The sequence below is a fragment of the Sceloporus occidentalis genome, unplaced genomic scaffold (assembly GCF_023333645.1).
Source record: "Sceloporus occidentalis isolate IW3139 unplaced genomic scaffold, rSceOcc1.0.p SCAF_9, whole genome shotgun sequence".
NCBI classification, from domain to species: Eukaryota; Metazoa; Chordata; class Lepidosauria; order Squamata; family Phrynosomatidae; genus Sceloporus; species Sceloporus occidentalis.
Genome location: NW_028316989.1, coordinates 13,235,464 through 13,263,243, shown reverse-complemented (window position 1 = coordinate 13,263,243; position 27,780 = coordinate 13,235,464). Strand labels below are relative to the sequence as shown.

At 43.7% G+C, this 27,780-nt stretch overlaps 1 protein-coding gene and 1 long non-coding RNA gene across 5 annotated transcripts in view; one reads left to right on the top strand and one right to left on the bottom strand.

Moving 5' to 3' along the window:
• LOC149306934 (dixin-like) overlaps window positions 1-27,780 on the top strand; it is a 56,768-nt gene that overhangs the window by 23,232 nt on the left and 5,756 nt on the right. For 2 of the 4 annotated variants that reach the window (XM_089538906.1, XM_089538904.1), the window contains 12 exons: window positions 509-767; window positions 1,982-2,089; window positions 14,714-14,826; window positions 17,656-17,804; window positions 21,262-21,351; window positions 21,455-21,508; window positions 22,169-22,219; window positions 25,864-25,968; window positions 26,794-26,847; window positions 27,210-27,302; window positions 27,391-27,462; window positions 27,657-27,746. In XM_089538906.1, coding sequence (XP_089395032.1) covers window positions 509-767; window positions 1,982-2,089; window positions 14,714-14,826; window positions 17,656-17,804; window positions 21,262-21,351; window positions 21,455-21,508; window positions 22,169-22,219; window positions 25,864-25,968; window positions 26,794-26,847; window positions 27,210-27,302; window positions 27,391-27,462; window positions 27,657-27,746 — 1,238 coding nt within the window. Of the gene's footprint in view, window positions 1-508; window positions 768-1,981; window positions 2,090-10,327; window positions 10,842-14,713; window positions 14,827-17,655; window positions 17,805-21,261; window positions 21,352-21,454; window positions 21,509-22,168; window positions 22,220-25,863; window positions 25,969-26,793; window positions 26,848-27,209; window positions 27,303-27,390; window positions 27,463-27,656; window positions 27,747-27,780 lie in introns of those variants that run through there. The other 2 variants (XM_089538905.1, XM_089538907.1) reach the window with 2 other exon arrangements.
• Window positions 719-10,853, bottom strand: LOC149306935 (uncharacterized). The gene is made up of 3 exons (XR_016282371.1): window positions 10,538-10,853; window positions 10,156-10,349; window positions 719-786 (listed from the first exon to the last, which is right to left on the bottom strand). It is a non-coding gene; the product is annotated as an uncharacterized LOC149306935 (long non-coding RNA).

Here is a 27,780-nt window from a genome sequence, read left to right as displayed (position 1 = left end):
ATGTTATATTGTAGTGGTACCAAGACACAGAAGAAGCTGAACTATGCATAATGGGAGGGTAAGGAAGAGACTCAAAGTGGGGCTGTAGGTGAGATCCATGTTCTTTGTGACATATACTTTTGACTTTAGAATATCCTCCTTGAGTTTAACTAGAAGTGACCAGACTGAGTCTTCCTGGGCTTGAGGCAAGTCACCTTGCCCTTTGAATTTGATTGTATTTTGCAGACACTAGTTGTTTTTTGAAACATATTTTTACTGCACAGCACATATAACACAAAGTCAAACAGTGCATGTTCCAGACCAAAATTTCACATATTATCAAGTTAACCATGCATAGAAAACACATTTTGGACATATTTACATATTGAATACTTGTATGTATACAAAAACACATCGACAAGCTAAACACTAAAAGGTTTCATCATATTTTTAGTAAACCTTGCTGAAGAAGAAACATAAAAAGAGAATTTATAATAGATTATTCCTATTTTCTTCTTCTTTTTTCCAGACATTGTTGATGGGAACCTGAAATGCATCATGAGGTTAATCCTTGCCTTAGCCGCTCATTTTAAACCTGGCTCGAGCAAAACTGCAAATCAGGCTGCATCCAGCTCTGTGGGAAGGAGTGCCACTGGACCAGGGACACCATCAACCAATCACAGGCCCCATTCTGCCACTGCCATGGCTCAGGGTGCAGTGGCTGCCCTGGCCGACGTTCGGCAGGATGTCTCACGCTTGGGACGAGATGTCTTCCGACACAGACGGAGGTACGTGGTCCATTTGGGGCTGCAGTGAAAGAGAAGATTTTGTTGATGGGTTTGCTAAGAGTTGGGTTCCTGAATTATTGTTACCTTTATGATCACAAAGGAGTTCTTAGGATGAATTGCTGAATGACACTATTCTTGTTTCGTTTGTGTTTTTGTTGTCAGGAGAGGCATGTCTCCTTCTGCACCATGTAGCTTTGCTCACCTGCTTGAGATACAGTATGCCCTTTCCTATACTTTTCTGACTGGCACATGCCATTTTCTGATAACCATATCAATAAATAAGTGGAGAGCATGGAACCATAGACTGATGGGAACAGGTTAACAAAAGACTCCAAGATGTGCATCTTTCTGTTCACACCATTAACCCCACAGTCTGGATCAGACATCATCACTGTTATATTCTTCAACAGCCTTCGTTTTGCCTGTTATGTGCTTCTGCAGGTGTTGTTTGAAGTGCAGAAAGTATAACATGGAAGTCAGCAATAGTTTTAAAAATAGTATACTTTAGAAGTAATTATTATATGCAGAAATATGATGACCTTTTTAAAATATATATATTTTGAGGGAGAAGGCAATGCTGTCCAAATTCTTACAATAAGGCTCATGAGATTCAGCCTAGAAGAAAGCCAGGGAGGAATCTGTCTTACTCAGTATTTAGGTTTGGCAACACCCGGTGCAGTAACTCCTGGTGTCACCCCACCACTGACCTCCTCCCATACCACAACATACAGAAACCTTAGTAATGTTTTTTGTGCTAATGTTAGTCATAAATCGTAATTCTTGCATGTCACTAAATGTAATGGTAATAGTCATGACATAAACAACTAGCAAAATTAAAAGTATACCTTTACCGCAGCCTAAATATATTTACATGTGCATAGTTTCATGTGGTTAAAGTGAAAATTTGGGAAGATGTGATGTTTTTAAAGAATATTTTAAAAGAATAAATTTAAAAAAATTAAAAATTAATTTAAAACAATCCTAGGGCCTCTCCTTTGTTCTCCCTCTGAGCCTTGTCCTTCTCATACCCTCTCTTCAGCATTTTAAAGGGATGCAGGTGAATACCACAGTTCAGTTCTGCCCAAAGGCAAATGTTTGAGGAGCAGTGGTGTCACCTGCCCCTTCGGGTGTTACCTGGTGCAGCCTGCACCCCGCTAGTGATGGCCCGATTGTGCCTCCTTTGTCTTTACTTTTGATGCATTCTTTGTCTTTAGAAACAGCAGCCTAGATGAAGAAATTGAGCATCCATACTGGAGTGTCCGGGCGTTGGTACAGCAATACGAGGGGCAGCAAAGTGTGCCTTCAGAATCCCACTCCTCCAGGTAATCCTCATTCTGATGATACTCCATTTGGCTTTTTCAAAATCTCTGAAAATTTCGTTTTTCTTGTCATCGTGGTTGTAGACACAGCCTCGTGGTCTGAGACACAGGTTACTGTTGGTCCACAAAGGTTGACATATTTGTTGCTGTTTGTTGCATGCTCTTTAGTCCTTGTTGAAAGCCTCACAGTTATGCAAGCAGAAAGTGGCCTCCAGTCTCAGAACCTTGTGTGTTAGGTTTACCTGCATCTGCCAATTTGCATGCTCTTTTTTGCTCGCTGGGCCTTTTGGTGCATGCCACCAAATCCAGTTTTCTATTACTTCCGTTTTCCTTTTGGGTGCAGAATTCACAGGGCACAGTAATAATCGGCTGTTAAAAGTGGTTGCCTTTTCTCTGTGGGAGATCGAGAATGGGAAGGAACCTTTGATGGAATGATGCTGAAAGCCTGACACCCTACAGAGGGACCTTTCGGGGCCCAGTTGGGAAGAGAAAAGCTGGTTGAAGTCACAGAGGCTGTTGTGAACAAAAGAAGAGAGGTGGAATAAAGCTCCTTTTTGTGTCTAAAAGCTACTGAGGGCTATCCACTCTTCCTGCTGCTGTGGTTTTATCATCTATATCACTTTTCATTTCCTCTTGTTATCTTTCCCTCCCATCCTCACACCCCACCAATCTCTCTGGATTTGCATATTTATTTAGGTTCTACCTTTACTTTCTAAAAAGCCTTCTCCTCCCTTCTCCCATAAATCCTGCATACGATGGGGTAATATAAATAAATATAAAGAACAATAAATATAAAGAACAGCAGGATCTTTGCTTTCAAGTTGTGAAACTTGGGAGTGAAGGATAAGGTGGTACTGTTATTGTAGTTGTGAACTTGGAGGACGTCACAGGCCAGCTCAGGTCTGAGCGTAGTCAATTGTGAGGAGGGCTCTTACAGGATGTAGCTCTTGACTGTAGTTACAGTTTATATTAAGCTGTACCGAGAATGCTAACTTGTTTTTCTTGTGTGCCTGCCTGGGTCATATGCCTCATTTTTCTACCAGCTTTTTTGGGCTGTGGCTGTGAATGCAGTGGTGCAAATGTGTGGGTCAGCTGTACATCAGGGCACCTAGTGATCCACCTAGTGTTTCTGTTCACATAGATGGACACTGGCACCCAAAGACCAATCCTTTCACCAGCTTTTCTTACACTTTGCTCTGTTCCCCACTGGAGTTGGAATCCGCATTCTAACATTTCTATCCTTTTCTGGACCTGGGAAGAATTGCTAGCATATGAGTAGACCTTCTACTCTCCCCCCTTTTGTTCACTTGCTCATAGCTTGAGAGAGAGAGACAAAGGTCTTCCACACCAGTTTTAATATATTGCAGTAAGCGCAGAGAAGAGAAGAAAATGCCTTGTTAGTTTTTCTGGACATCCCCTCATTCCATTTCCACTTAGGAATGGATTACAGTTTTAAGGAGGGGGGAAAAACCCACCTCTGAAGGGGATGCAATGAAATATAGTAAAACAGTGGCCTAAATCGAATTGTTAGTCCCAGCTAGGCTATTCTTAGCGCATCAGTTGCTGAATGGTAAATTAACACTGGAGGAAATCTTATTGTTACAGTGGGTCTAACTCAAGCTGAGACTGGCCATGGGAACTGTGGTTTCAACCTCCATCCATCCACCTGTTTTGCAGAGATAGATCTTAAGTCATTTAAAAGAGTGAGATGAAGCCTGAGAGTCTTGAATTATGTTACCCTTGTTAAGGAGGGAAAAGTGAATTGAGCTTTCTCCTTTGTTAACTAAGACTAAAGATATAAGGATTGACGTATAGCCCACTTTTATTATTTCTTGTTGTCATTGTTATTTGCCACCACGTTGGTGTCAGTTTATGGCAACCCTATGAATGAGAGACCTACAAGAGTCCTGGTCATCAGCTGCTCTGCTCAGGTTGCAAGTTCAGGACAGCTTGGGGTTTTCTTGATTGAATCAATTCACAGATAATGAGGTCTTACTGGTTTCCTTCTTACTTTCCTACTGACCAAGTACTGTTATCATTTCTAGCGAGTTGTGTCATCTCATGGCCCTTGTGGTCTCTTCCATCTCTATGATTTTATGATATGTTCCCAGCTGTGGCTGCTCTTGAGAGCCAGCATGGTGTAGTGGTTTGAGCATTGGACTACAACTCCAGAGACCACTGTTTGAATCCCCACTTGGTCATGGAAACCCACTTGGTGACCTTGGGCAAGTCACACTCTCTCAGCCTTAGAGGAAGTCAAAGGCAAAGGTAAGTCCCCTCTGAACAAATCTTACCAAGAAAGCCCCATGATAGGTTCACCTTAGGGTCGCCATAAGTCGGAAATGACTTGAAGACACACAACAACCCCTAGCTGCTTTTATCATAGATGATGAGGTATTAGAGGGAAAATTCGTGGTGTCCTCCCAGGTGCTGCAAGAGGAAAATGTACACAGTAAAAACCTCTGTATAAATGAAATAATTGTTTTAGTAACTATTGTCATGGTAGACAATCACACGTGAACAACTGCTATTTTTGAAACAGAATAGCTCTTCGCTCCAGACTCTTGCCTGAAGTTACTCCACACAATACACCAGCCTTGAAAAATAATCTAAAAGAGAGATAAGGTTTAGGACTAGGATGCTTCCTAATCCCAAAGGATATAGATAAAATTTAGAGTGGGCTAGTCTCTCTCTGTGAGAATACATGTGCCTTCCCCAGCCACTCTTCTAGCTGCTTGGCTAGGGTATGTGGGGTAAGGAGAACCAGTGGCACAAAAAGAACCCTTCAGAGGAAAAGCAAAGGGGATCCTGTGTGTGTGCGTGCACGAACTCATTAAAAACTGCATGGCACATTTCACAAGAGTTAGGGCGATGGGCCCGCAGAGCCTTGGCCCAATTCCAGGGTGGGCAATTACAATTTGCCTCCTGCAGTTATTGCTGCTGTTCTAATTGGCAGTGGCTCCCCACTTTCCATCCCTGACCAAGCTTCGGTAAACAGGGGCTGAGCATCTTGATAGCAAGCAACATGGGGGATTCCATGTTCCAGGAATGCTTTGGAATATATAATTTTCCAACAACTTCCTTAGTATACGGTTGGTTTTCTTGCTCATGGAAGGTGATGTTACTGTATGCCTCAAATGCCTTGGATTTCCTTCTCATTGAAGGAAATTGAAGGTCCTATTACCATATACCTAAACTTTTGTCTTATACTTCAGAGATTATTTCATCCCCTGTTTACCCTGTTTACCCCTGTTTACTTTGGAGAATCCTCCTCTTTCAGTCTTGGGACTCAGCATTTTTGAACTTCAACCACTACGATCCCTCATTATTGGCCACGTGAGATGAGGTTGATAAGAGCCGCAGTTCAGAGCATCTGGAAGGCATCAGATTAGGGAGCATGCCCTACAGCAATGGCCATCCAGCTCCCAGAAGCCCATACCATCATGCCAATGTTAAGGGTTCCTGGGAGATGCAATCAATCAGTGTCTGGTGACCTAGGTTTACGATCCATTGCTCTAGTGTATTTCCTTGATTGTGCTATCTTTATTTGTTGTTGTCCTATGCCTTCAAGTCATTTTTGATTATAGCAACTCTAAGATGAACCTACTATGGGGTTTTCTTGGCAAGATTTGGTTTCTTTTGGGGGGGGGGGGAGGAATTACTGTTGCTTTCCTCTCAGCTGAGATGGTGTGACTTACCCAGATCACCCAGTGGGTTTTCATGGCTGAGTGGGAATTCAAACCCTAGTCTCCCAGAGTCAAACAGCCAAAATACTAAACCATGCTGGTTCTTTTATATGAGGACATGAGAAGAGATGAAGAACTGCTTTGCTGGAGTTAGCTGTGGTCCTTTGGACTGGTATTTTGTTTCCAACAGCAGCCAGTCAGATGACCCTGCAAAACTCTCATGGGAGACAAGTGATGGCTTTCCCCAGTTGTTGGTTGTGTTCTCAGTTATTGTGGCTGTTTCTGGGTTCAGGAGTTTTCTTCCTATTGACTGTGGTGAAGTCTATGTCCATTGGGAGCCAGTGCATTGTTATGGATGAGAAGGAACTTGTCATGTCATGTCTTACCATGTCATATCAAACCTTATCTTGGATCCACAGTTGTAGGCCATAGCTGTATACAAAGGAGAACTAGAATGTCAGCCATTTTCATACTGGGTTTTCTGTTGAGATATGTATAATCATTTCCTGGCAATGTTAAAATGATCCGAGCTTTCGCGACTTGTCGTCTTCTTTATGCAGACATTTATCTCCCTGTACAGTTCTAGCATCAGTAACAGAAGACCCCAAAGATATAATGGATTTGATTCAGAATGCAAATTTCCCAGAGATCTCTTAATCCTTGTTGCTGTGCCTTCAAGACGTATCTGACTTATGGTCACCCTAAGGCTCTTGTCATGGGGTTTTCTTGGCAAAATGTGTTTTAAAAGGATTTTGCCTTTGCCTTCCTCAGAGGCTAAAAAGAGTGTGACTTGCACAAGGTCACCCAATGGGGTTCCATGGCCAAGCAGGGATTTGAACCCTGATATCCAGGGTCCTAGTCCCACATCCAAACCATTACACCATGCTGGATTTTACTTTTAATCCTACAGGGCTGAAAAGCAGGCAGAAGGGCCAGCATCCAGCTAGGAAATGGACCTGAGATTTTGTCAAACTGGAGTAAAATGCTTTTTAATTAAACCTGGGGCAGTGCTGCAATGTGTAATTAGATTTCAGTCACAATGTCTCGAGAATGGAAGATATTCTCCGTCTGCTAAATGTGGATCTGCCTTTGTAACTGTGTATTGACGAAGGGCAGAAACTGTTTTGTGAAATTTGGCAGCATGACTCAAGTGAGAGATTGAAAGGCAGAGATAAGCTTTCTGGTTTGTATGCATGTTATTACAGGGAAAAATAGTAGTTTCTGTATGTGGGATGGGAATTGGGGTGCAGCAAACATAGAATTGTTATTACATTATCCATAATCGGGTTCCGGATCCAGGGTGCTTCACAGAATGGCCCCTGCCCTCTAGTTTGTGTGTATGTGACTCCAAGCACAACCAAATACACAACTTGATCTGTATGAAAGGTGGCAGGCAATGAAACCCAGGGTCTCCACAGCCATGAAGGAAGCCAATTTAAACCACAGCAATACCTGCCAAGTTGGAAGGGGTTTATTGGTCTCAAGCGCCATCAAAAAAAAGAAGGGTTTATGTCTGTATGTCTGTGTGTAAGGAGAGATAATGGCTGCAGGGTAGGCACAACCATTTGGAGGGAGAGTTCTAGTTAGTCAGCATCAAGACCGATTTGTGACACTTCTAAAGACGATGTAGGTTGTGGGTACCTTTTTTATATATATCTAGGTCATATCCTTAAGAACATTTACAACAGATTAGTCACATCTTAACATGCTTCTTTAACCACCCTATCACATTTACAAAGAGGGTGGCAAAAGGATGGATTTTTCTCTCTTGGGCTTTTTTTCAGATGCATGCTGATGGGTGAAGGCTTTAAATATCTGTTACTGATTTTAGTTCTTCAGGAGGAATGTGAGATCTACAGGATGCCCCCAAGACATGGCAGGAAGACTGAGCATGGCTCTTCTTTGCATGGACCAACCTTTCTCATTTTCCATCCCTGGCATCTCCATATCTAAAGATATTTTGGTGGCTATGCCAAAAAGGACTGCTGTCCACACCTTTTGGAAAGCTGCTGCCAACCAGAGCCAGACTAGAGGGTCCGGTGTTCTGCCTCAGTATAAGGCAGCAACGTTGTGTAGTCCTGTGATGGGGAAAGCATTTCTCTCCTCATCTGGGAATCTCATTGTGTCTGTTGAGAAGGTGACACCTTCTTCAGTACAGCTTGCCTCCTAGGTTAGTTCAGGAGAAGTCACACGCTACCTGTCAAGCTGAGCTTGTTGGCTAGAGTTCAGTAATACATTTCTAGCAACATGCATCTGTTTGCATACAGCCTGGAAGTTATAATGTGACCCAAATCCATTTTTTCCTACATAACCCTCAACTGAATTAAAAACAGCCTTCATGCAAAGCTAAAACCACATATGCAAAATCATTTGTGCATTTGCTGGAACGCTGGAGAAGAGAGTATGAAGCAAGCTAGATACCTCCCCTGCAGATTTCCAAAGGTGTATGCTTTTGGGGTGTTGGATTTTCCCTCCAACATGCCTCTTGGGGAGGTTGAGAGTAAACTGCAGTGTGCTACCTTAAGTGGTGGTCCCCAGACTGGTGCCCACTTCCAAGCCATCTGCTGCCAGTCCCTGGAGAGTTGCCAGGAAAGAAAGAAATAGTCGTAGCCGCTGGATACAAATATAGTACCAGTTCCTGGCACATAAAAAAAAAGTCAGTGTAGACATTATATTGTTTGAGAAGCACTGCTCTAAACAGAGGCAAATGCACTGCTGTATAAATGTGTTGGGTGGTCACTACAATATGTATACAATGATTTCACTTTTGTGGCTGTGACATTGGAGTTTATCACATGGGAGGAATTTCTCTTAATTTCAAATGAAAAGAAAGTGGGGCCAGAACACATTCACATGAATTCGCTAGTTCAGTGAATTTATGTGAATTTGAATTGCATTCGAACTGACTTCCCATTGCCCAAAAATAGCTTGCCATTGCCCGAAATTGCATGTGATCACCTCTCACGCAATAACATGAAACCCCATGATTGCGTTCGGACTGATTTGCCATTGACCAAAAATAGCTTGCCATTGCCTGAAATTGCATGTGATCACCTCTCATGCAATAACATGAAACCCCATGATTGTGTTTGGACTGACTTCCCATTGCCCGAAATTGCCTGTGGTAGTCTATCACGCAATAACGTTAAATCTCATGATTGCGTTTGGATTGCCATTGGATTATACTTCCAATTTCCCTTGTCTGATAATGTCCTTTGTCAGCATCCCTGGCCACAAAACAGCTTGGCTCACCGGTGGTTCCTGACTTCAGGCTTTTAGATCCACGGGTTGCCTCCGTGTCACTCATCTCCTAGGTGCTCACAGTGTCTTTTGGATAGATGTGAAGTGCATTTGTCTTGGTCCTGGCTGTGTCACATCTTTTTTTCTTGTGAGATATTTGAACATAACAGTGGTAGTGTTGCCAGTCATAGTGGAGGAAGGAGGTGTGACTGCCAGGCTCAAGTTATTTGATTTCTTTCTGGCTCTGTGCCTTGCTTTTCCCAGCTGTGAAACATGTGACTCTGAACCCTTGGGTTTGTTGTGAAGCACTTGGAGGTAACCCCATGGCAGGGATGAGTAACAAGATAAGCCATGTGTGTCTGTGTACTGAATTTCAAACTGATTCCTTTGCCATTTTGATGCCAAGTATCACCCTGTTTTAAATGGTCTTGTACTTCTCTGTGTTGCTCCTTTTAATCAAATGTGTACTCCATACTTACTCAGTCTCTGTCACACACACACATACAAACTGACTCACTGAGATGCCTTGTACATTCTGGCTGCTGAATGGAAATGGAAGACTCTTCCTTTCAAAACCAAACCAAACAACAGCAGCAACTGGGTTATTTAAAGCAGGCGTGGGAGGGAATGCCACCATTTTATTGAGGTCTGAAATCTATTTTATATAAAAGGAACAGGCTCTGATCCACCTACCCATTCCCTACTCCCAACACTGAGATGGCTAGAGATTGTGGCTTTGGGATCCTTATCAATGTACAGAGATTCTGGCTCAAGCACACTGTATATTCCCCACAGAGTCGGCATGTGTTTTTGGTATCATGGTTTCAGGCAGGGGGTGAGTTTGGTTACATTGTACAGCTACAGAAAAGGCAGCAGACCTAATTCATAGAGGAATTACCCCAGTAATGCTGCTTTTTCTGCTTTTCCCCAGACCATGCCGCACATCTTGGTCCCCCCCTCTTTTCCTCCCAGCCCCTCCTTCCTTCCTTCCTTCCTTCCTTTCCTCCCTCCCTCCCCATCGACCATCCCTCTTCTCCACCCTGGGCTTAGACATCTTAGAGAATAGGTTTCTGCCTCACTTGCAGCCCTAGTGACAGCAGGAGGGAGACGGAGCTGCGGAAAGCAAGGCAAGAAGCAACATACCTAGGCACTCGCGCATGTACGCACACAGACAGACACACAGAGGACCATCTGGCTGCTACATACTGCTTCAGAGATAGGATCTGAGGTTGGAGGAGCTGTTCCTGTGGCTGGCTTTTGGGTCTTGCCGGCAGTTGCCAAGAAGCTGACCAGAATGGGATGAAGAAGTAGGATTGCCGTTCATCCCCACATCCTTGCTGTTGTAGGGGAAAATAAAAGAAGAATTTGGGCATACGTCAGACCAAAATGCAACAGTGCAATACAAACAACCCCCCAACAGGCGACGAGGCTGAGCTGAAAACCCAGGCTGCCAAATTTTGGGTCTCTGCCACCTCTTCCTCCTCCTTCGCAAGGCACACTTGTGGGTTGCAGATTTATCACCGACCTGCTGCTCCTGCCAAAGAACCGGAGCTGTTCTTCTTCTCTGCCTCCTTCTTTTGCTCCGGCTTCTTCCTGCTGCTGCGAATTTCTTGGCTCCCACGAGGAAGTCTGCCTGGCAAACATTTCTCTGTTAGTTTGACAGGAGCCCAGCCGCCGTCCTTGGCGCAGACCTTTCTGAGCACGTGAAGGGATGAGCCATGCCTGGGGACGCCAGGACCAGAGGAAGACCCAGGCGGCTGCTCCTTAGGAGACTGGCCGCGTGAGGCCAGAGGTCAAAGGGGGATCATGGGAGGGAAGCAGGTCAAATGGTGAGCCACAGACCTCACTTGTCCTAGTCCTTGTCGTCTAACTGGGGTGGCTGGGAGCAGCAGGTTGTTTGTGGAAAATGGGCAGGAGATGCAGGCTTGGTTGCCAAGACTCATCCTGTGGTTCCTCATTAGCTGCTTTGAGGGGCGTTTTTAATTTTCAGTTTTTTAAAACCAGCCCAGCAACCCTGGAAGGAATTGTGCAGAGCAGTTTTCCTGCACAATAAACCCCTGCTAGAACTGATTTAATTTCCAGATTGGATTACTCTGCATTGTTAAATATTTGATGATGGATTTTGTTTGCAATGTGTAACATGGCCACATAACCCAAAAAGCCCAGAAAAAACTATGGATGCCAGCCATGAAAGCCGTCGACTTTACATTTGTTTGCATGTGTTTTAATCTATGCCAAATCTGAAAGCTTCAAACTCATACCCTCATTGAGAATTGAATGTGTGCTTTTCCGTTCCTCTTAAACTCAGCTAGTAGGATGCATGGAAGAGACCTTAGATCTGTGCTTGGAAGATTCAGATGTGCTTTGGCTTGGTGGACCACTCCCCCCCCCCCCCATTTGGGTGTTGTTGTTGTTGTTTTTGGCGGAATGGACAGCTGTTGCTGGCAGTCAGTGGGGTGTAGATGGAGCTAGGCTGTGGCACTGTGATCTCATGTGTTGTAAAACTGCCACAAAACCAATCTGTGTCTGTATGGTTGGTCTCAAAACCCTGCTATAGCTGCAGTTAGCAGCGTTGCTGAACATTATCTATTCTGTGCTAACCCCAAATGACGTTTTAAGAAAGGTTTGCAAGGAGAGCTCTCTTTCTGAAATTTATGGAAGTGTGATTTCTGTGAGCCAGCGCTAGCAGATGGCTACCTGTCCCAGCGACATATTGTTTGTTCATTACTACCATTTCCCACCTGCATCCCACTTTCACTTTGCTTTACCTTTATCGGGCTCTCCTGTTGGGTTGCTTCCTTGCTTCTGTGCCTTCTGTGCAGATGTTTAAATGTGTAAGGATAATCCTGGCATCAAGGCATAGTGACAGAGGAGTTTCAGTTCTGTAGGTCCATATTTCTGTGCAGGTCCTTATTTCTTATCCTATTAGACTAGAGGAGTGATACCTGAGAACATCCATATGAGTGAAGTGATGAATCCGTTCTGGGTTTTTTCTCGAACTTTAAACAGGTTGTGAGGCTTAAGAGTACTCCTCTTATAGTTTGGACTTAAATCTGGAGCGGAGTCACCATCCCACTGGCATGGAAACTACCAATTGCTACTGGACTACAGTAAGCCACAGCCAGCATGGACAGCGGTCAGAGATTGTAAGAGGTGTAGTCCAAAACATGTGGAGGCCATCTGAGTGCTTGCTACACACACACACACACACACACACACACACACACACACACACACACACACAATTCATGTGTATTAAAGCAAAGAGCCAGTGTGGTGTAGTGGTATGAACATTGGACTAGGACTCTGGAGAACTGGCTGACCCCTGCGTAGTGGAGCCTCTGAGCCCATAATGTGAGGGTGGCATGGTCCAGTCCAGCTTGTGGGTCCCTCGGAGGTTGATGTCCGGTATGCCCATCTTTGTGCCTCTAGCTTTGCAATAGCCATGTAATGCGTTTCTGACTTTAGATGCCACACCTAGGGGTGGCGCGCAAGGCTACGTCTAAGACAGTGGTCCCCAAACGTTGCTCCTCCAGGTGTTTTGGACTTCAGCCCCCAGGAGCGCTGGGTGTTTTGGCCAGCAGCCAGGAATACTGGAATCTGAAGTCCAAAACATCCGAAGGGCCAATGTTCAGGAACCACTGGTCTAAGTCCTTGGACGCTGCCTAGCTGTGATGGCATAAGGGGAATAAGTTGGAATTTTTCAATGGCATTACTCAGGAGCATGGGACTTGCTCTGGGATTTAAAGTGGGACTTGCTAGGAACAGGTCCCCTTCGTGCCAAGAGTGTGAGATGCTTCGATGTGTGTGTTTGGTTGTGGCCATGTACATTCCCAGCCCTAACGATTTGCGAGCCCAACCTCCAAAGTACTGGGAAGCTCAGGAAAACAAGCTGGATAGAAAGTGTCTTCTGTTTTTGTTTTTCAGAATCAGTTCTCTTTTCTTTACTCTCCAGTCTTTTGTTTGCTCTTATCTTTTGTTTCTTGTTCTGGGAAAATGATACACTAACTCTTGCTCACACTTGGAAGGGGAAATTCTTTAGGGACAATGTTAAATGGGTCACTGAATTTCAGATGCCTTTTGTCGTCGTCCGGGTGATGGATACCGAAGGAATTTCAGAGGAGAGGGTGAGAGAAACAGAAAGTCTGAGCGGTTGGACCAAAATAAGTATTTGCCATCACTGGGAAAAGATAAGGCTGGGCTGAAGAATTTAAAGCCAGGTCATGGGTTGGTGTCTTCAGTCTCATGAGAATTCACACTTATCTATTTGGCTTCAGTTGCACACGGTCCTTAGAAATCAGGACCAAATGAGAAATGAGATATTGGGGGTAGAAGTTATTAGCAAATTTTCGCTCCTAAGGAAGAAAAATGCAGAATGAAGCAAAACTTTTCATGCAAAGTTATAACTCAGTTAACAAAGTAGATAATCCCTGGACATGGCTTTTGAACAGAAAATTTGGACCCAGGAGCAGAACTAACATGGGAAGAACAGGGATACGTTCCTACACCACAAAAAAAGAAGAGCAGTTCAACATGTTTCAGCAAACTTTTTTCAATACTAACAATATGCATATGTGAAATTAAACAACCAGCTTAGGTAAACCTTGTATAAGGAAACAAAGACTATAAATAAATAAATAAATAAATAAATAAATGGCTTGCGGGAACCTTCAAGTGGTTGCATGAAAACGTCTTCCAGTGTGCATCCAGGTTCTACTTTTTTATGATTTCCCTTTTGATGACCATATATATTAGATCAAAATGTCTTTAAAATGCTAGAGGCAACTGCAGGCTTATCTGCTTTCCCTTTTCCTCTCTGTTTGGCTATTCACACATTTTGGTAAGAGATTCTGGAGACAGCTGCTGTTTATTTTGCCTGTTGTAGGCACACACATACACATACAGTGAAGATTGTATTATATTGTTTGCATGGTATTGTTTACTGCAGACATGTCGCTGCAACTGGAAGTCTGTGTTTCTCCAGCTCTCCTTAATCCTCCTCCAATGCTGCTAAAAAACCTCCAGCTAGACAGAGGACAAGGAAGAAAGGGAAGCTGGGCAGACACAAAAAGACTTTGTAAAAAGGAGCTGCTTTGTCAAAGGCTTTGTTAATGGAGGCGTGCCTTTATAGTTTTTAATATGTTTCTTGACTTCCAGGATTTGTGCCAGTCTGGACTTCCCTCATTCTCTCTGTCTTTTTGTAAATGGCAGAAATTGGAAAAGTTGCTTTTTTGAGCTTCAGCTCCCAGAATCTCCTAGTCAGCATGGCACCCATGTATATGGGGAAAAAACATCATAAAAGCAACAACTTTTATGATGTCTTCAAACGGTATTCAAACAGAGCAGGGGAGCCAAAAGTGACCCTCTTGCTGATCAGTGAATCAGCTGCATCAGGAGGAAGATGTGAATACCATTGGAGATGGCAGAATGAGAGATGCATGTACTGGTGGATTGTGACTCATTATTAGTTTAATGAAGGGGCATTATTATGGTATATTTTATACCAGCCCCAGTTCTCAGGTACAGCAAAGGCTCCTCTCCCCCCCCCCCCAGCCTGGCAATGCATGGGGAGTGTTTGGTGTCATGGAAAATCTTGCCCACTTGTGTTATTTCTCATTCTGGGAAGGAACAACTCCATTCTGCCAGTTTGCACTGAAAATGGTGTCCTCTTCTCTCCCTCTCTCCCACTCTTTCACAACAGTCTCACGTCTCCCAGCCCCATAAACAGTGCAAGGAGCGAGTCCAGTGCTACACCTTCAGAGGAGAAGGCAGGATTTGATGTTGTTCATGAAGAAGAAGCAGACACAAGAACAGGTAGGGGAGCAAATGGCCAACCGGTTGACTGTGAGATTGGGAATCTTCATCAGTCATATGTGCCAGGTGCTGGATACACCTTCATAGAAGGGGCTTTTAGTATTCCTTCTCCCTCGAGAGAGAATGCCTCCTAAGACAGGGGTTCCCTATCAGAAAACAAAAGAGAGTTTGTTTCCTTGTTCACGAGTATGGTTTCTGCTGGTATTTACATTGAAATGGTAAGACGCACACAGTTCATCCACTGGGGCAGTCTGACTTGCTTAGGCCAATGTGCATGGCTTTCTCACTGCTTTTCTGTCATCCCAACTATCCTTTCAGGTAGATTAGTATAAGGGAGGGTGGTTGGCCCCAAGGGCCCCAGTGAAATTCACAGAGGAGTGAGGGATTTGAACCTGACCCTTCCAGGTCCTCATTTGACCCTATCACCATTTATACTATACTGTCTCTCCAAGCTTTCCCATGTTGATGACTCAGATTATTTAACTGCACAGGCTTCAATTGTTGATTTTTAGAAAACGACTCTGCCATACTTTCTGTACAAAAATAACATTGACTGTGGATGCATTCCAGAGCATTCCAAAACATCCTGGACTGAAATGCCCTAACCCTCACTTGGCCCCAATATGACTTGTGCAGTTTTTCCCTTCAATTCCTGGAATCCCTAAACAGACAACAACATGGACTTCATACAGATGGTGTGAGCGTAAGGCCAAGACCCGTCTATTTTAAATTTCAAACCCACAGTGACTGAGACACGTCTGTAGTCCTCTCTGGGAGACTCACCAAGTTTAAACTGTGCAAACGGTGGGGGGGGGGGGGATCCCAGAGAAGTCTCTTTATTTTATTCACAGTGCAAGGAAGGATGCTTTGTCCTGAGATCAAGCAGAGGGGGGTGATGAGAACCCCCAAAACAAAAGCCTGAAAATCCCCTGTCTGAGTTGAATCTCAATTCATAATGCAACTGAGCTGGAACAGAGCCTGGGAAAAGGGGCGCAGGGTCTTTTGATGCTCCCCCTATCACTTGGAATGGCCCTTTGCAAAATATTGGGTTTGTAAACATATAATAATAATAATAATAATAATAATAATAATAATAATAATAAATTTTATTTATGTTTCTCCGCCTGTCCCAGTGGATCGAAGCGGGGTTACAGACTAAATAAAAGCACAAAGTGTTTACATCAAAATTCAGTTAAAAACAGCTAAAAACAATAAAATATCCAACATCAGACAATATCTTTTTTTTAAAAGTAATAGCCAACAAATATTTAGGTGTATTAGATCTAAACTTGGAGTGTTCAAACCATTTGACAATTTTATTTTCTCAAACCTTACAGTGGACAAGGCAGCTTTGGAACCCCATCCCTTCACCTCCAAGCGAAGGCATTTTTCATGTAGGGTTTGGGTGGGTTGAGAAAGTCTACTAGGTACTTGGTTGCATTGAGCTTTCAACCAGAGATCTCTTTGGGTGACATTTCATACTGTTATAGAGGAATCATGCACATATTTGCCCAGTAATAAATCCCATGACATTCAGTAGATTTTGCTTTCTAGTAATCACTAATAGGATTACAGCCTTAGCTTTGGTACCAGATCCCTAGCTGTTCCTGCTTTATTTCAAGTCAATTCTATTATCGCCAGAGAACCCATACATGAGTGGCATGACTTGTTTTCAGACCTTCATCTGCTTGCAGTATTTTACTGTTACTTTCCATTTATATATCAGTGCTTAATTTATGGTAGTGATTTCATCTGACTGTATAAGGTAGGCCACCATTATTCCCATTTCACAGACAAGGACCTAAATCTGAGGGGAAAAAATTGTCCAGGGCTACCCAGTGAGTTCATGAATGCAACCAGACCGTCATTCATGACTCCCAGATGTGTTGAGCTATTTAACCCCTTGGCCACTTTGTGTATAACATGTGTTTACCACTGCTTTTTAGTACATCTGTCACTTGAATTATAGAGAAAAGATCTGGTCTCTTCACAAAGTGTTTGGTAGGGGCTTTTTAATTTGTTCACATACAGCCTTTTTCTCCCAAGAATGGGACTCAAGGTGACTTAAAATTAAATAGAGGAAAAGAATTAAAATGTAAAAATCAATAGAAGCATAGAGAAGATATAAAACACAGTTTAAATGCTCCATTAATAGCCCTTTCTGCAACAAGTGAGCACAGTTGCTAAAGTCTCGCCTGAATGAAAAAATCTTTGCCTACATATGGAAAGAATGTGGGGCAGTTTAGAGCCTGCAGCTGTAATGCAGTTTACACTCTCTCTTAGATGAGCAGGATGAGATAGGAGGGAGATGCTCACTGCATTGATAAGCGAGTGAGGCCATATACAAAGGCAGAACTTGAGTGGCAGAAGTTAATGTGGGTAGAGACTCTTGTGGATTTGGACACAGCAAGTGACTTGCAGACCACCTACTGAGTAACACTAGCCTATGTGTTGGGCCGTGTATAAATCAGCCCTTTGGCAGTGAGGCCTGGACTGTGAGCCTGCTCTTTGTCAAACCAACTAGAGCAAGACAGCCATTTGGACTAGCACAGTGTGCCTACCTCCTTGGCACTGGGAGTTCAACCTTTGCCTAGCAGATTTTTCTCTTCCACCTAGGCCTTGGTGGGTTGTCTGTGAACCAAAGGATACTATTGGATATTTCTAGATCACTTCTTTCTATTGAAAATGGTGATTATGTTTATGGAGTGATCTAGGAATATGCAGTCTAATATGTCAACACCCACCCCGCAGTCTCTCTTCCAAGTGGAGAGAAAACTGGAAGTTGTGTGAACCCTCATTTGTTCAACAAACATATTGTTTCACTTGCAGAAGAGACAGGCTCCTTGTTTCCCCCTGAATGGCAGGCCAGGTGCCCTGCAACAAGTCTGGAGACTTCATGGGAGGAGCAGCTCTTGGAACAGCAGGATCACTTAGAAAAGGAAATGGAAGAAGCCAAGAAGATGATTTCTGGACTGCAGGTATGAGTTCTTCCCAGTTCTCAGACTGTCTTTGCTTTACTTGATTTGCCTCCTTTTAGTCGCTATGCATGAATTAATGTTGGCCTTTCACTTGGAGGTGAAGGGATGGGGTTCCAAAGCTGCCTTGTCCAGTTTTATATGAAAGGGGGCTTACAACACTTCTGAGTTAAGCAGTTCTAAAAAGATTGAGGCAGTACAGAGGGACAAGAGAGTCTTCCTGCAGTTGACCTCCTGGTAACAACTGCTTTTTCCCAGTTTAATACTAATTTTTGTTTAAAATGTGCTGAATGAATATTTTACTTACCACACACACACACTCACACTGCAGAGTTAAAACCTGACAAATGGTTCTGGGTATGGGACTTGGAGGAAGAGAGATTCATTGCCAACATTTTTTCTTGTTGGATTGGGGTAAATTCTTGAGTCATTAGCCTCTTTTCTGGAAAAGATGAGAACTGGTTCAATTAAGACTCAGTCCCCTTTAGCAGAGTTTGCAAGTGAAAGCGTGGGATCTCTGATGTCTCTCTTGAGATTAGCTTTGGTGAAATAAAGCAGATAGGCTGTATGCAAATTACTCAGCTAAAGAACACTCTACTGGTTACATTGAAAAGTGCATGCAGAACCTAAATACATACATTACCTAGGCTCTAGAGAGATTTTCCAGTAAAGGGGCAGCTCAGTAAAGCTGGCACTTACCATCTTGATGGAGAAAGGAGGGAGAAAGAGAGAAAAGTATGTCATGTGGTTACAAACACACCTGGAAGGTTCTTTGCTTACATGGTGTGGCTGCTTGTATACAGGGATACATGGATCACCCTGCATTACAGCTGGGTGACAGAACAAATGGGGAAAGTCTAGCAGGGAATCCTAAACTAAAGCTTGCTCTAGTAGCAAATGGGAGAAGAGAGTGTAGACAATTCTTTGTTGAGTAGGATTTTACAACAGTCCATGATACTGGCATGAAAATATGCATCATGTCACCATCACCAGTAATGACTGGAAGATTCTCTGTGTAGGAGGGTGCATGTGTGCTCCCAGATACAAAGGGCTGGGGGAAAAGATGTGCCATTCCCATCTGAGCAGTGTGATCTCAAGTGAAGAGGTCTGAATCGTGTGTATATAATGGGTGCCAAGTACATGTTGTTCCAATAAAGTGAAAACAGGGGCATACAGAAAGGCTTCTGAAGCAAAGGAGGGAATGCCTTTGTCAGTCATTCGCTCAAAAAGCTGAATCTGGGATTCAGGGCCACAGGGAGTTGACCTGAGTGGGTTTTTAAGGTAAGATGGTGAGATCAAGCTTCCCTCCCTCCAAGTTTTGGATGCAAAGTTGTGATGCTGTGACTTTATCTCTAGACCCTCTCAAGTGACCTGCCCCTGGTCCCCTTCCATGGTGCTCTGCTTGGAGGTCAGACCCTGCGCTCTATGGGGCAAAGGCTGTGAACTCCCTGGAGCAACACCAGGACATTCCTTTCTGGGAACTCTGCTGGTTTAGAATTGTAAATGTTTATATTTGAGTAAACAAAGGCAGCATTGTGCCGGCAGCACTGAGCAGGGTGCCTCTGCAGCCGGTACTGAGGAGAAGAGGCAGAAAGTTTCAAAAAGAAGACAGCGATGTTTGATGCCCTTGAAATTTGGTTGCCCAATGTACCCTCTCAGATTGTGCACACTCCTTTCTCTCTGACCCCCATGCTCTGGGAACCAAGGGAAGCAGCTGGTTTCATTGCTGGCAGCTGCCTGGCATGGCTGGCCTTATCTCCTAGAAGGAGCAAGGAGGCAGCTGATCCCACTGTCCAGGAAATTGGATTTGAATAGTCGGTGCTTTTCCTGTTCTTTAAAGCCTGTAGATCATGAGGGGTTTTATTGAAGTTCCAGGGCTGAGTGGGCTCCCTTGGGAAAAGCCTGACATGGAGCAGTCCTAAGTGGAGAGCCTGCTGTGCAAAGTGTGGAGCGCTTGGCAGCATGAATTGCAAATGGGTATGGGCTTGGCATCATGCCAGGGTTGCCCCCAGCCCCAGATTGTAGCAGTCACCCTTCAGGCTTAGAATGGGGCCTCTCTGGAACTCAGTTGCACTATCCCTGGTGATGGAGGGCAGCTTGGATTCCCAGCCTTCACACTGGAATAAAAATCAAAATGCATTTCTCTGAAGGATAAAGGCTACTCCTGGCCTTGCTGTGTCCCTGCTTAAACTCTTGACAGCTCCTGCCCTCTACGGTGACATTCATCCTTCTGTCTACAGAGTGAGAATAACTGTGATCTAATTCACAGCCTATGGGATAATATATAGTCCCCCCCCCATGTCAAACAACTTACAATATGTTTTATTATTTATTTATTAAATTAAATGATTAAATTTATTTAATTATTAAAATATTTGCATTCCTTCCTGTATCATATGTTCTCAGGGCAGCGTACAATAAAATCGATTTAACCAGTTTAGGCAATTATTGAATTCTAGGAGTTGTTAAGAAACAGGCTTTCTTTCTGTCTGAAAGGGCCCTTGATTCTCTTCCATAGTTAAGTGATTTCCCTCAGATAGGTGCCTATCTACACAATTGAACCTGCAACTCTGTGTCTTGTAAATAACACATATCCATTGAAACCAGTACTTCCTTATCAGTCAAATATAGGGGCTCATCTGCATATAAATGTGCTGCTTTCAGCCATGCAGAAGCCTTCAATTACTCATAAACTGCTTTGCTCTGTGTGTATTGATTTTTAGTGTCCCTCCAACTCCTTTGAGAAAACTTCTTGAAACCTTGCATAATGCTATTAAAAAGAGAAGAGGAAGGAGAAAGTGAACTTTAATTCCAGGAGCAGAGGAAACTGTTTTATACCAGCTCAGACCATTGGGCCATGGAGTAATGATTGTCTGCATTGCAAGTCACAAGCAGAGATCTTTTGTGTCACCTTCTAACCTGATCCTTTTAGCTGGATGTGCTGGGAACTGAACCTCAGACCTTCTCCATTTGCAAAGTGGGGATTCTGCCATGGAATCATAGGCGCTTCTGTAATTACTTTGCTCTTTCCTTTTGTTTTTAGAACATCATGTCATTTATTGCACATTAAACAGTTCCATCTTGGATGCACCATCACTAACAATCCTCTTAGCTCCCAAGCTGTACGACATCTTCAAACCTTTCCCTGCTTGGCAAGTTAAAATCGTTATCACTTGGATAAACTACGTTTATTTATACTGTACAGCCTTGTATACTTTTCAGACTTGACGCTGAGAGAGCCTCATCCAAACCAGCTGCCTGTCCTCTTCCCTTTCAAAGTTGGTTTTTAATGCCATTTGGGGACAGAATCCAGTTTTGTGCAGTGGGGCATCAGTTCTCAAAACAGGCTTTGTCACTCATTACAGCCAAATCCTCTGCAAATGGGGTTGAATTTCTTTCTGGGGTGTTTCCATGGAGGCATTTGACTAGGTATTTCTCTTTGCCCTTATTGTTTTGCCAGGCCTTGCTGCTCAATGGGTCCTTACCTGAGGATGAACAAGAAAGATCATTTATCCTTCCCGAACAGGAGGGTTGCCCTGAAGAGCAGCTGGTAAGTAACAAATGCTTTTCTTCCCAGTGTTCCATTCTGAGAACTCTTCTGCATATTATTTGTGTGCAGACCCTAGCAAATAACAGCAGCGTTTTGCATTCAGGTCATCATCCGGAGCCGTCTGGACCAGAGCATGGAAGAGAATCAGGAACTAAAGGTAAGTCAGATAGACAGAAGCAAACCTGGGGAATTTCCTAAGGGTGATGCCTATTTATACTTTCCAGAAGATGGAAGATGTTGGTATTCTTTAATACCGCTGACACCAGCCCAACTTAACATAATATTATTCAAAGCCCTTTTGAAGCTTCAGTATCCTAGACATTTAAAGTATGTTTGGAAGACTAACCAAGGCAGTAGTTAACATTTCTAACCATGTCTGAACGTAAACACACTTCCACTTGTGAGATAAAAGCAGCTCAGGAGAAAGAAAAGCCAATTCTGTCACTTCTATCTCATCTGGGGCCTGTGCAGAAGTTGGCTGCGAGCCCAGGACTATCACTAGAAGCTGCATTCTCAGCACTGGGTTGAAAGAGATTTTGAGGAATTGATGGTTTTCCCGTTGGCCGTTTAATGTCAGCCATTTAAGGGAGCGGTAGGTGCCCCGGGGGCATTAACACTGACATTGATTTTTTCTTCTGGGCTCATTAAAACAGGCCCTGCTCTAAAATTTTGTTTGATTTTCAGGTGCAAGAGGGTTTTCTTTTTAAAATCACAGAGAGGGAGGAAAATAAACTGTGAGGGGATGAGAAAGCCGGGATTGATTTTTGAAACGGTGATGCCAAAATGTCATTGTAACCTTACTTCCTTGGACTTGCAGAAGGAGCTGCAGAAGCAGAAACAAGAAGCTCGGAGCCTGCAGGGAGTAAAGGTGAGAAAAGAATGTTTTAAATATCCTCAGAGTAGACTATTAAAGTATTTTGATGGGATTCAAAAAGGAGCTCAGAGACAGCAGGCCCTGTCTCTGATGCTGGGTCATTCATTCTTTTCAAATAACTTCTGTGCCTCTCTGTTGCCCTTGACCCTATGAATGAGAGACTTCCAAGAGCCCCTGTCATCAAAACCCTGCTCAGTTCTTGCAAATTCAGGGCAGACGTCGATCGAATTTGTCCACTTGTACTGGAGTCTTCCTCTTTTCCTGCTGCTTTCTGCTTCGTCCAGCATGATCATTTCAAGAAATTTCTAAAGTATTACAGTCTGAGTTTAGAGGCACTGGCATTTTCTGCTCTCTTGGCTCTCCTTTGAGGGGAAGTGCCATAGAGAAGTTGCCATTGCCACCATTCTCCCGGCCAGGCATTCAAAAATAAATCCTGAAGTGGTACCATGGTGGAGAGAGTAAAGCGAGTTGGTGCTTCTTTTAGGTTCTCTTGGGATGGACTAAACTCTCTCCTTTCGCCATTCTACTCAGAGAAAGGGAAGTACTTCTCTCTACTTTAACATACATCTATATACATGTACATATATATATATGGAATTATAGCCTTGTCTGGGTAGAGTGGTGAAAGGCCTTTTTGAATGCCTGCCTGGGAAAATAGGAGCAGCCCCGAAATTTCACCCTTATCTATGAGTCATATCAAAATCCACAGTTTTGGCCCCGAAACCTGCCTTCAAATTATACATAAGGCCAACTTATTTATACATGAGTATATATGGCAATTTTCCCTTGGTATACAGACAGATGTTGGTAGCTTGACTATGAAATTCCCCTGCTGGGGGGTATATAGGCAGGAGTGGGGAACATATGTTTCATGCAGAAAGACAAGTGTTTCATAATACTAGGGTTTTTTATAATGTATGAATGAAATGAAAGACACATTCCTGGTCACAATGTCTTCTAGATCATAAAAGTGCAAGAAAATCAGAGACTTCTTTCTCTACAATAAACCCCGAGCATTTTGTCTTGTGGGTAGTGCTCCATAACCCTCCCCCACATAGCATGCTTTCTAGTTCCCATTTGGTACATTGTCCAGGGGGAAATTAAAATGCGAAGAAAGGCTGAGAAGAACGTGGAAGCCGATTTGAGTAGCATTTGCATTTACGCTGAGTGTGCAAATGCTGATTTATGTGCCTGATTACAAGCACTTCTCTTGACATTAGCATGGGTTTCTGCAAGCAGTTTCTAATGCTCAAACCAGTTTTTGTTCTTCTAAATGACAAGATGGAGGTATGGCAAAATCAGAACTGTGATCTATTTCTCCCCCCCCCCCCCCCATTCCCAACTTAGTAAGACTACTGGGAAAATAGCCATTGTCATCATAGTAGTAATAACAACAACAGATAGTAACTGTCATCTGTATAAAGATGAAATTGGTGACCACTTCATCAATTCATGCAGCAAGATGGCACAAACAGAGCATGAGAAACGGCATGATAAAGTGGCTGCAATGATACATTGAAATCTAAGCAAAAAATGGGGTTTGCCATCTGCAAAGACGTGGTAAGAACATAAGCCTGAAACAATGGTTGAAAATGTTGAAGTAAACTAATCTTATGGCACTTTAAGATCCAAAGTGACAACAATTGGAACATAACATGACAAAAAGGATGTTGAGAAGCTGGAGCATGTCCAAAGGAGGGCAACTAGAATGGTGAGGGGTCTGGAGACCATGCCCTATGAGGAACGACTTAGGGAGCTGGGGATGTTTAGCCTGGAGAAGAGAAGATTAAGAGATGATATGATAGCCCTGTTTAAATATTTGAAGGGATGTCATATTGAGGAGGGAACAAGCTTGTTTTCTGCTGCTCCAGAGACTAGAAGACGGAACAATGGATGCAAGCTACAGGAAAAGAGATTCCAGCTCAACATTAGGAGGAACTTCTTGACAATAAGGGCTGTTCGACAGTGGAACAAACTCCCTCAGAATGTAATGGAGTCTCCTTCCTTGGAGGTCTTTAAGCAGAGGCTGGATGGCCATCTGTCAATAGGGATGCTTTGATTTGGATTTCCTGCATGGCAGGGGGTTGGACTGGATGGCCCTTGCGGTCTCTTCCAACTCTATGATTCTATGAACTGTGACTTAGAAAAAGAAAGTTTTCAGTGTAGATGTGGCTGTCTCTGGGGAATAGCATGGATAAAGAGATGGAAAATATGATGAGATATTATGAAGTGGAGGTCTAGTATCTCAGGGAAAAGAAAACAACCGTGGTTCCATTGCTGGTGGGTAATCTGGGAGCAATCCCAAATGAACTGACAAAACATCTGGGTGGAAGTTGCAATAGAAAGCTTCTTAATCTCACAATCACAAAAAGAATCATAGAATGATAGAAACACTACTTGAAACATACCACATTATGTATCACAGTGATTCTTATAGTCTTATCTACAATCTGAATCATCGATGGCCAGGAATGCCTGGTAAACTGTGAAATTTATTGCAGTGAAAATGGCAACAACAATGTTCTGGATCCTACAGCTGGCATCTTGTTGGAGAGTCCCAACTAGAGTAGCCCCATTCAGTCGGTTGTTGAATGGTGAATCCACATGCAAGTAAATCTTATTAATTGAATAAGTCTATCCTACTCAGGACTAACAATACTATATGACCCATTATATCATGGAAAATCACTGGCTGATGTTGAGCAAGTCACACTGTCTCAACTTGAGAGAGTGGCAAAGGCAAACCCCTTCTGAACAAAATTTGCCAAGAAAACCCCATGATAGATTCACCTTAAGGTAGCCATAAATCGGATTGAAACCACACAAAAACAATTATGGAGCAATATAGATGATGAAAGATTATGACAGTTAAGATGAGGGAAGGTGAAATATTTCCCAGACTAAAGAACAGTACATTTTGGCCAAGGTGTAGGATGAATTTCAACAACAGATCCTGAATTAAGTGCTGTCTTTGCAGTTTGCAATGTGCTAAGGTTCAGGTGGAAGTAGATTGGCTGAGGATCCTAGATCAGTCTGAGGTTCCTGGATGAATGACATCCAAGGGATCTGCAATAAATGCAGGTGCTGTGCTTGGCTGCTCTTGCTTTGCTTCTATCCCTACTTGCCAGATCTACATCCTGCAGCACCAGTTGTGTGATAAGGTATTTTTAGTGCTGCCTTCACACTTGGTGTTGCCAGAGAAAGAAACCCTGCAAGAGGAATCAAAGAACAAACTGTCTTCATGGGAACATGAAACAAGAGTTGTGGAAAGTCTCACTGGTTCAGCTAGAAATCATACCTTAGCAGGGCAGCATGGTTCACAGAACTCATCCAGTCGAAATCGTTTGCTGCTTCTTGCTAGACCATGTAGGGTTTAAATTGCATCCACATTTCATTCTATGCTGCTGCAGACAAAGAAGTTTATTTTGCATTGGGTTATTTTTATGTCCTTTTATTTTTATACCCTATACCTTCATAACACAATAGTACCTGGATCTGGATCTGATTTTTGTCACCTTTCAAAAAGGCTCTTGCTGTGTTGTTGGTTTTTGTGTTGTTGGTTTTTGTTGATTTGAGAGATTTTTCCCCTTATAAATCTTATAAATAAGTGAATAAAGTGGCACCTTCAATTTCTCCAGGATGCCTTGCAGCAGCGCCTGGCCCAGCAGGACGTGGTCATTCTTCAGATAAAGCAAGAGCTGCTGAGAGCAAACATGGACAAGGAAGAGCTGCACAGCCAAAATGTGAGCTATTGTGTCCTTTTGTGCGGCAGATGCACACGTGAGTCTGCTTCTGTAGAGATGGGAGGACGCAGAATTTGAGGAAGGCACAGTAGTTCAGTGGCAGAATATGTGCAGTGCATGCAAATAGTCTCAGGTTGAATCCCTGGTGTGGCCAGCTGAGAGGATCAGATAACTGGGTGTCTGAAAAATACCTCCCTGAGCCTACTGTGAGCTCCAGGCCGGAAGAGTAAACAGCAGAGGGTTATAGAGAGGTTAGGTTTTGAGATCGTAAGGGGAAGACTTTGTCTCAGTCTTGCCACCATCCTAGGGTTTTCTAGTGAAGATATGAGAAAAGGCTTTCTTGGTGGCTACTCCCAGGCTGTGGAACTCCCTTCTATGGGAGAAGAGGCTGGCCCCCTCTTTGTATTCCTGAGAGCAGGCAGAGACCCTTTTATTTAAACAGGCTTTGCGCAATTAACTCCTTGTGAAGAATGGTGTACTTCTTCAAATGCATGGAGTGAAACTTAGGTCCCTCCTGGGCACCAGTTCACTCCATGCATCTGAGGAAGTACCCCAAGTCTGTGAAAGTGTAGGCTACAACTTCTTCTACACAGTTAGTCTCAAAGATACTGCAAGATCCCCTTGCAAACTCTTATCTGTTGTTAAGTTCTGCATACAGAAATCCACATTAGAACAGAAAGGGACAGAAGAACAGTAAAGCCCAAGGCAGAGATTGCTTTCCTCAGCTCTACTATGCTGGGGTCATGATTGAGTACTGCCCCATGTCTCTTGCATCTAGGGATACAGACTGCCCACTCACTCGCTCTTCAAATGTTTCATTTGCAGACTGATCTACAGAGAAAAGTTGAAGACAGGAACCGGCTCCTGGCAGAATACAAGGTAGCCTTCCTTCCTTCCCCTCCAGTGTCAGGGAGGGACCTGGGGACAGTTTCTTCTGCTGTTTAAGACCTACGGTGACCTGGAAATCCTGCCCTTGTGCCTCTGTAATTCTGGATGCATGAGTGTGAGCATGTCTCCCTTCATCCCTTGGCTGGCTTGTGGTTGTATCCATTCAGCACAGTACACCAGGAGATCCAGCCAGTCTTTCCGTACCCCTCTCCCACCCCACTTCCCTACCCTGCAAGAAAGCCACTTAGCTATAGCCCTGTGGTCGATTGTGTTGACGTTTGCCACCGACTTTGCTCCCATCCAGTGCGAGCCTCCTTCCCCTGCTGATGAACCCAATTCCCACTGTGTTGCAGAAGGAGCTGGGCCAGAAGGATCGCCATCTGCACCAGCACCAGGCCAAGATGGAGGAAGTGCTGCGGCAGCTGTCCGAGGCCAGCTATCAGCAGGTACCGGCACCTCCTCTGCCAGGCCCCCTTCTCCTCCCATCCCTCTTGGGATCCATGTTGCCTGCTAACCCACATCTTTCCTTCGCAGGCGGAGCTGGAGCGAGAGCTGGAGCACAAAGAAGCCCTACTGGCTCAGTGCATGAAGAAGGATGCAGAGGAGGTACTTTGCACTTTCATTTTGTGAAACAGTGGTGGGGCCAGGCCCCTTTGGGAGTTGTAGTCCAAAAAAAGATATTGGGTTTTCCAAGCTCTGCAAAAGTTGCTGAATCACAAATCCATGCCTAGCTTTGTCTTCTTGATGAGTATGGGAAGACAGGAGCTGTACCACAGAAAGTCTTTCTTTTTCTTTTTAAGCAGGTGCTAGTCTACAGCAACCACAACTCTCAGAGCAATGGCTTCCTCCAGACATCAGGAAAAGGAGCAGCTTCCACAGCCCACAGAGGTGTAAGTACCTTTTTTGCCTCATAGTGAGAGCACA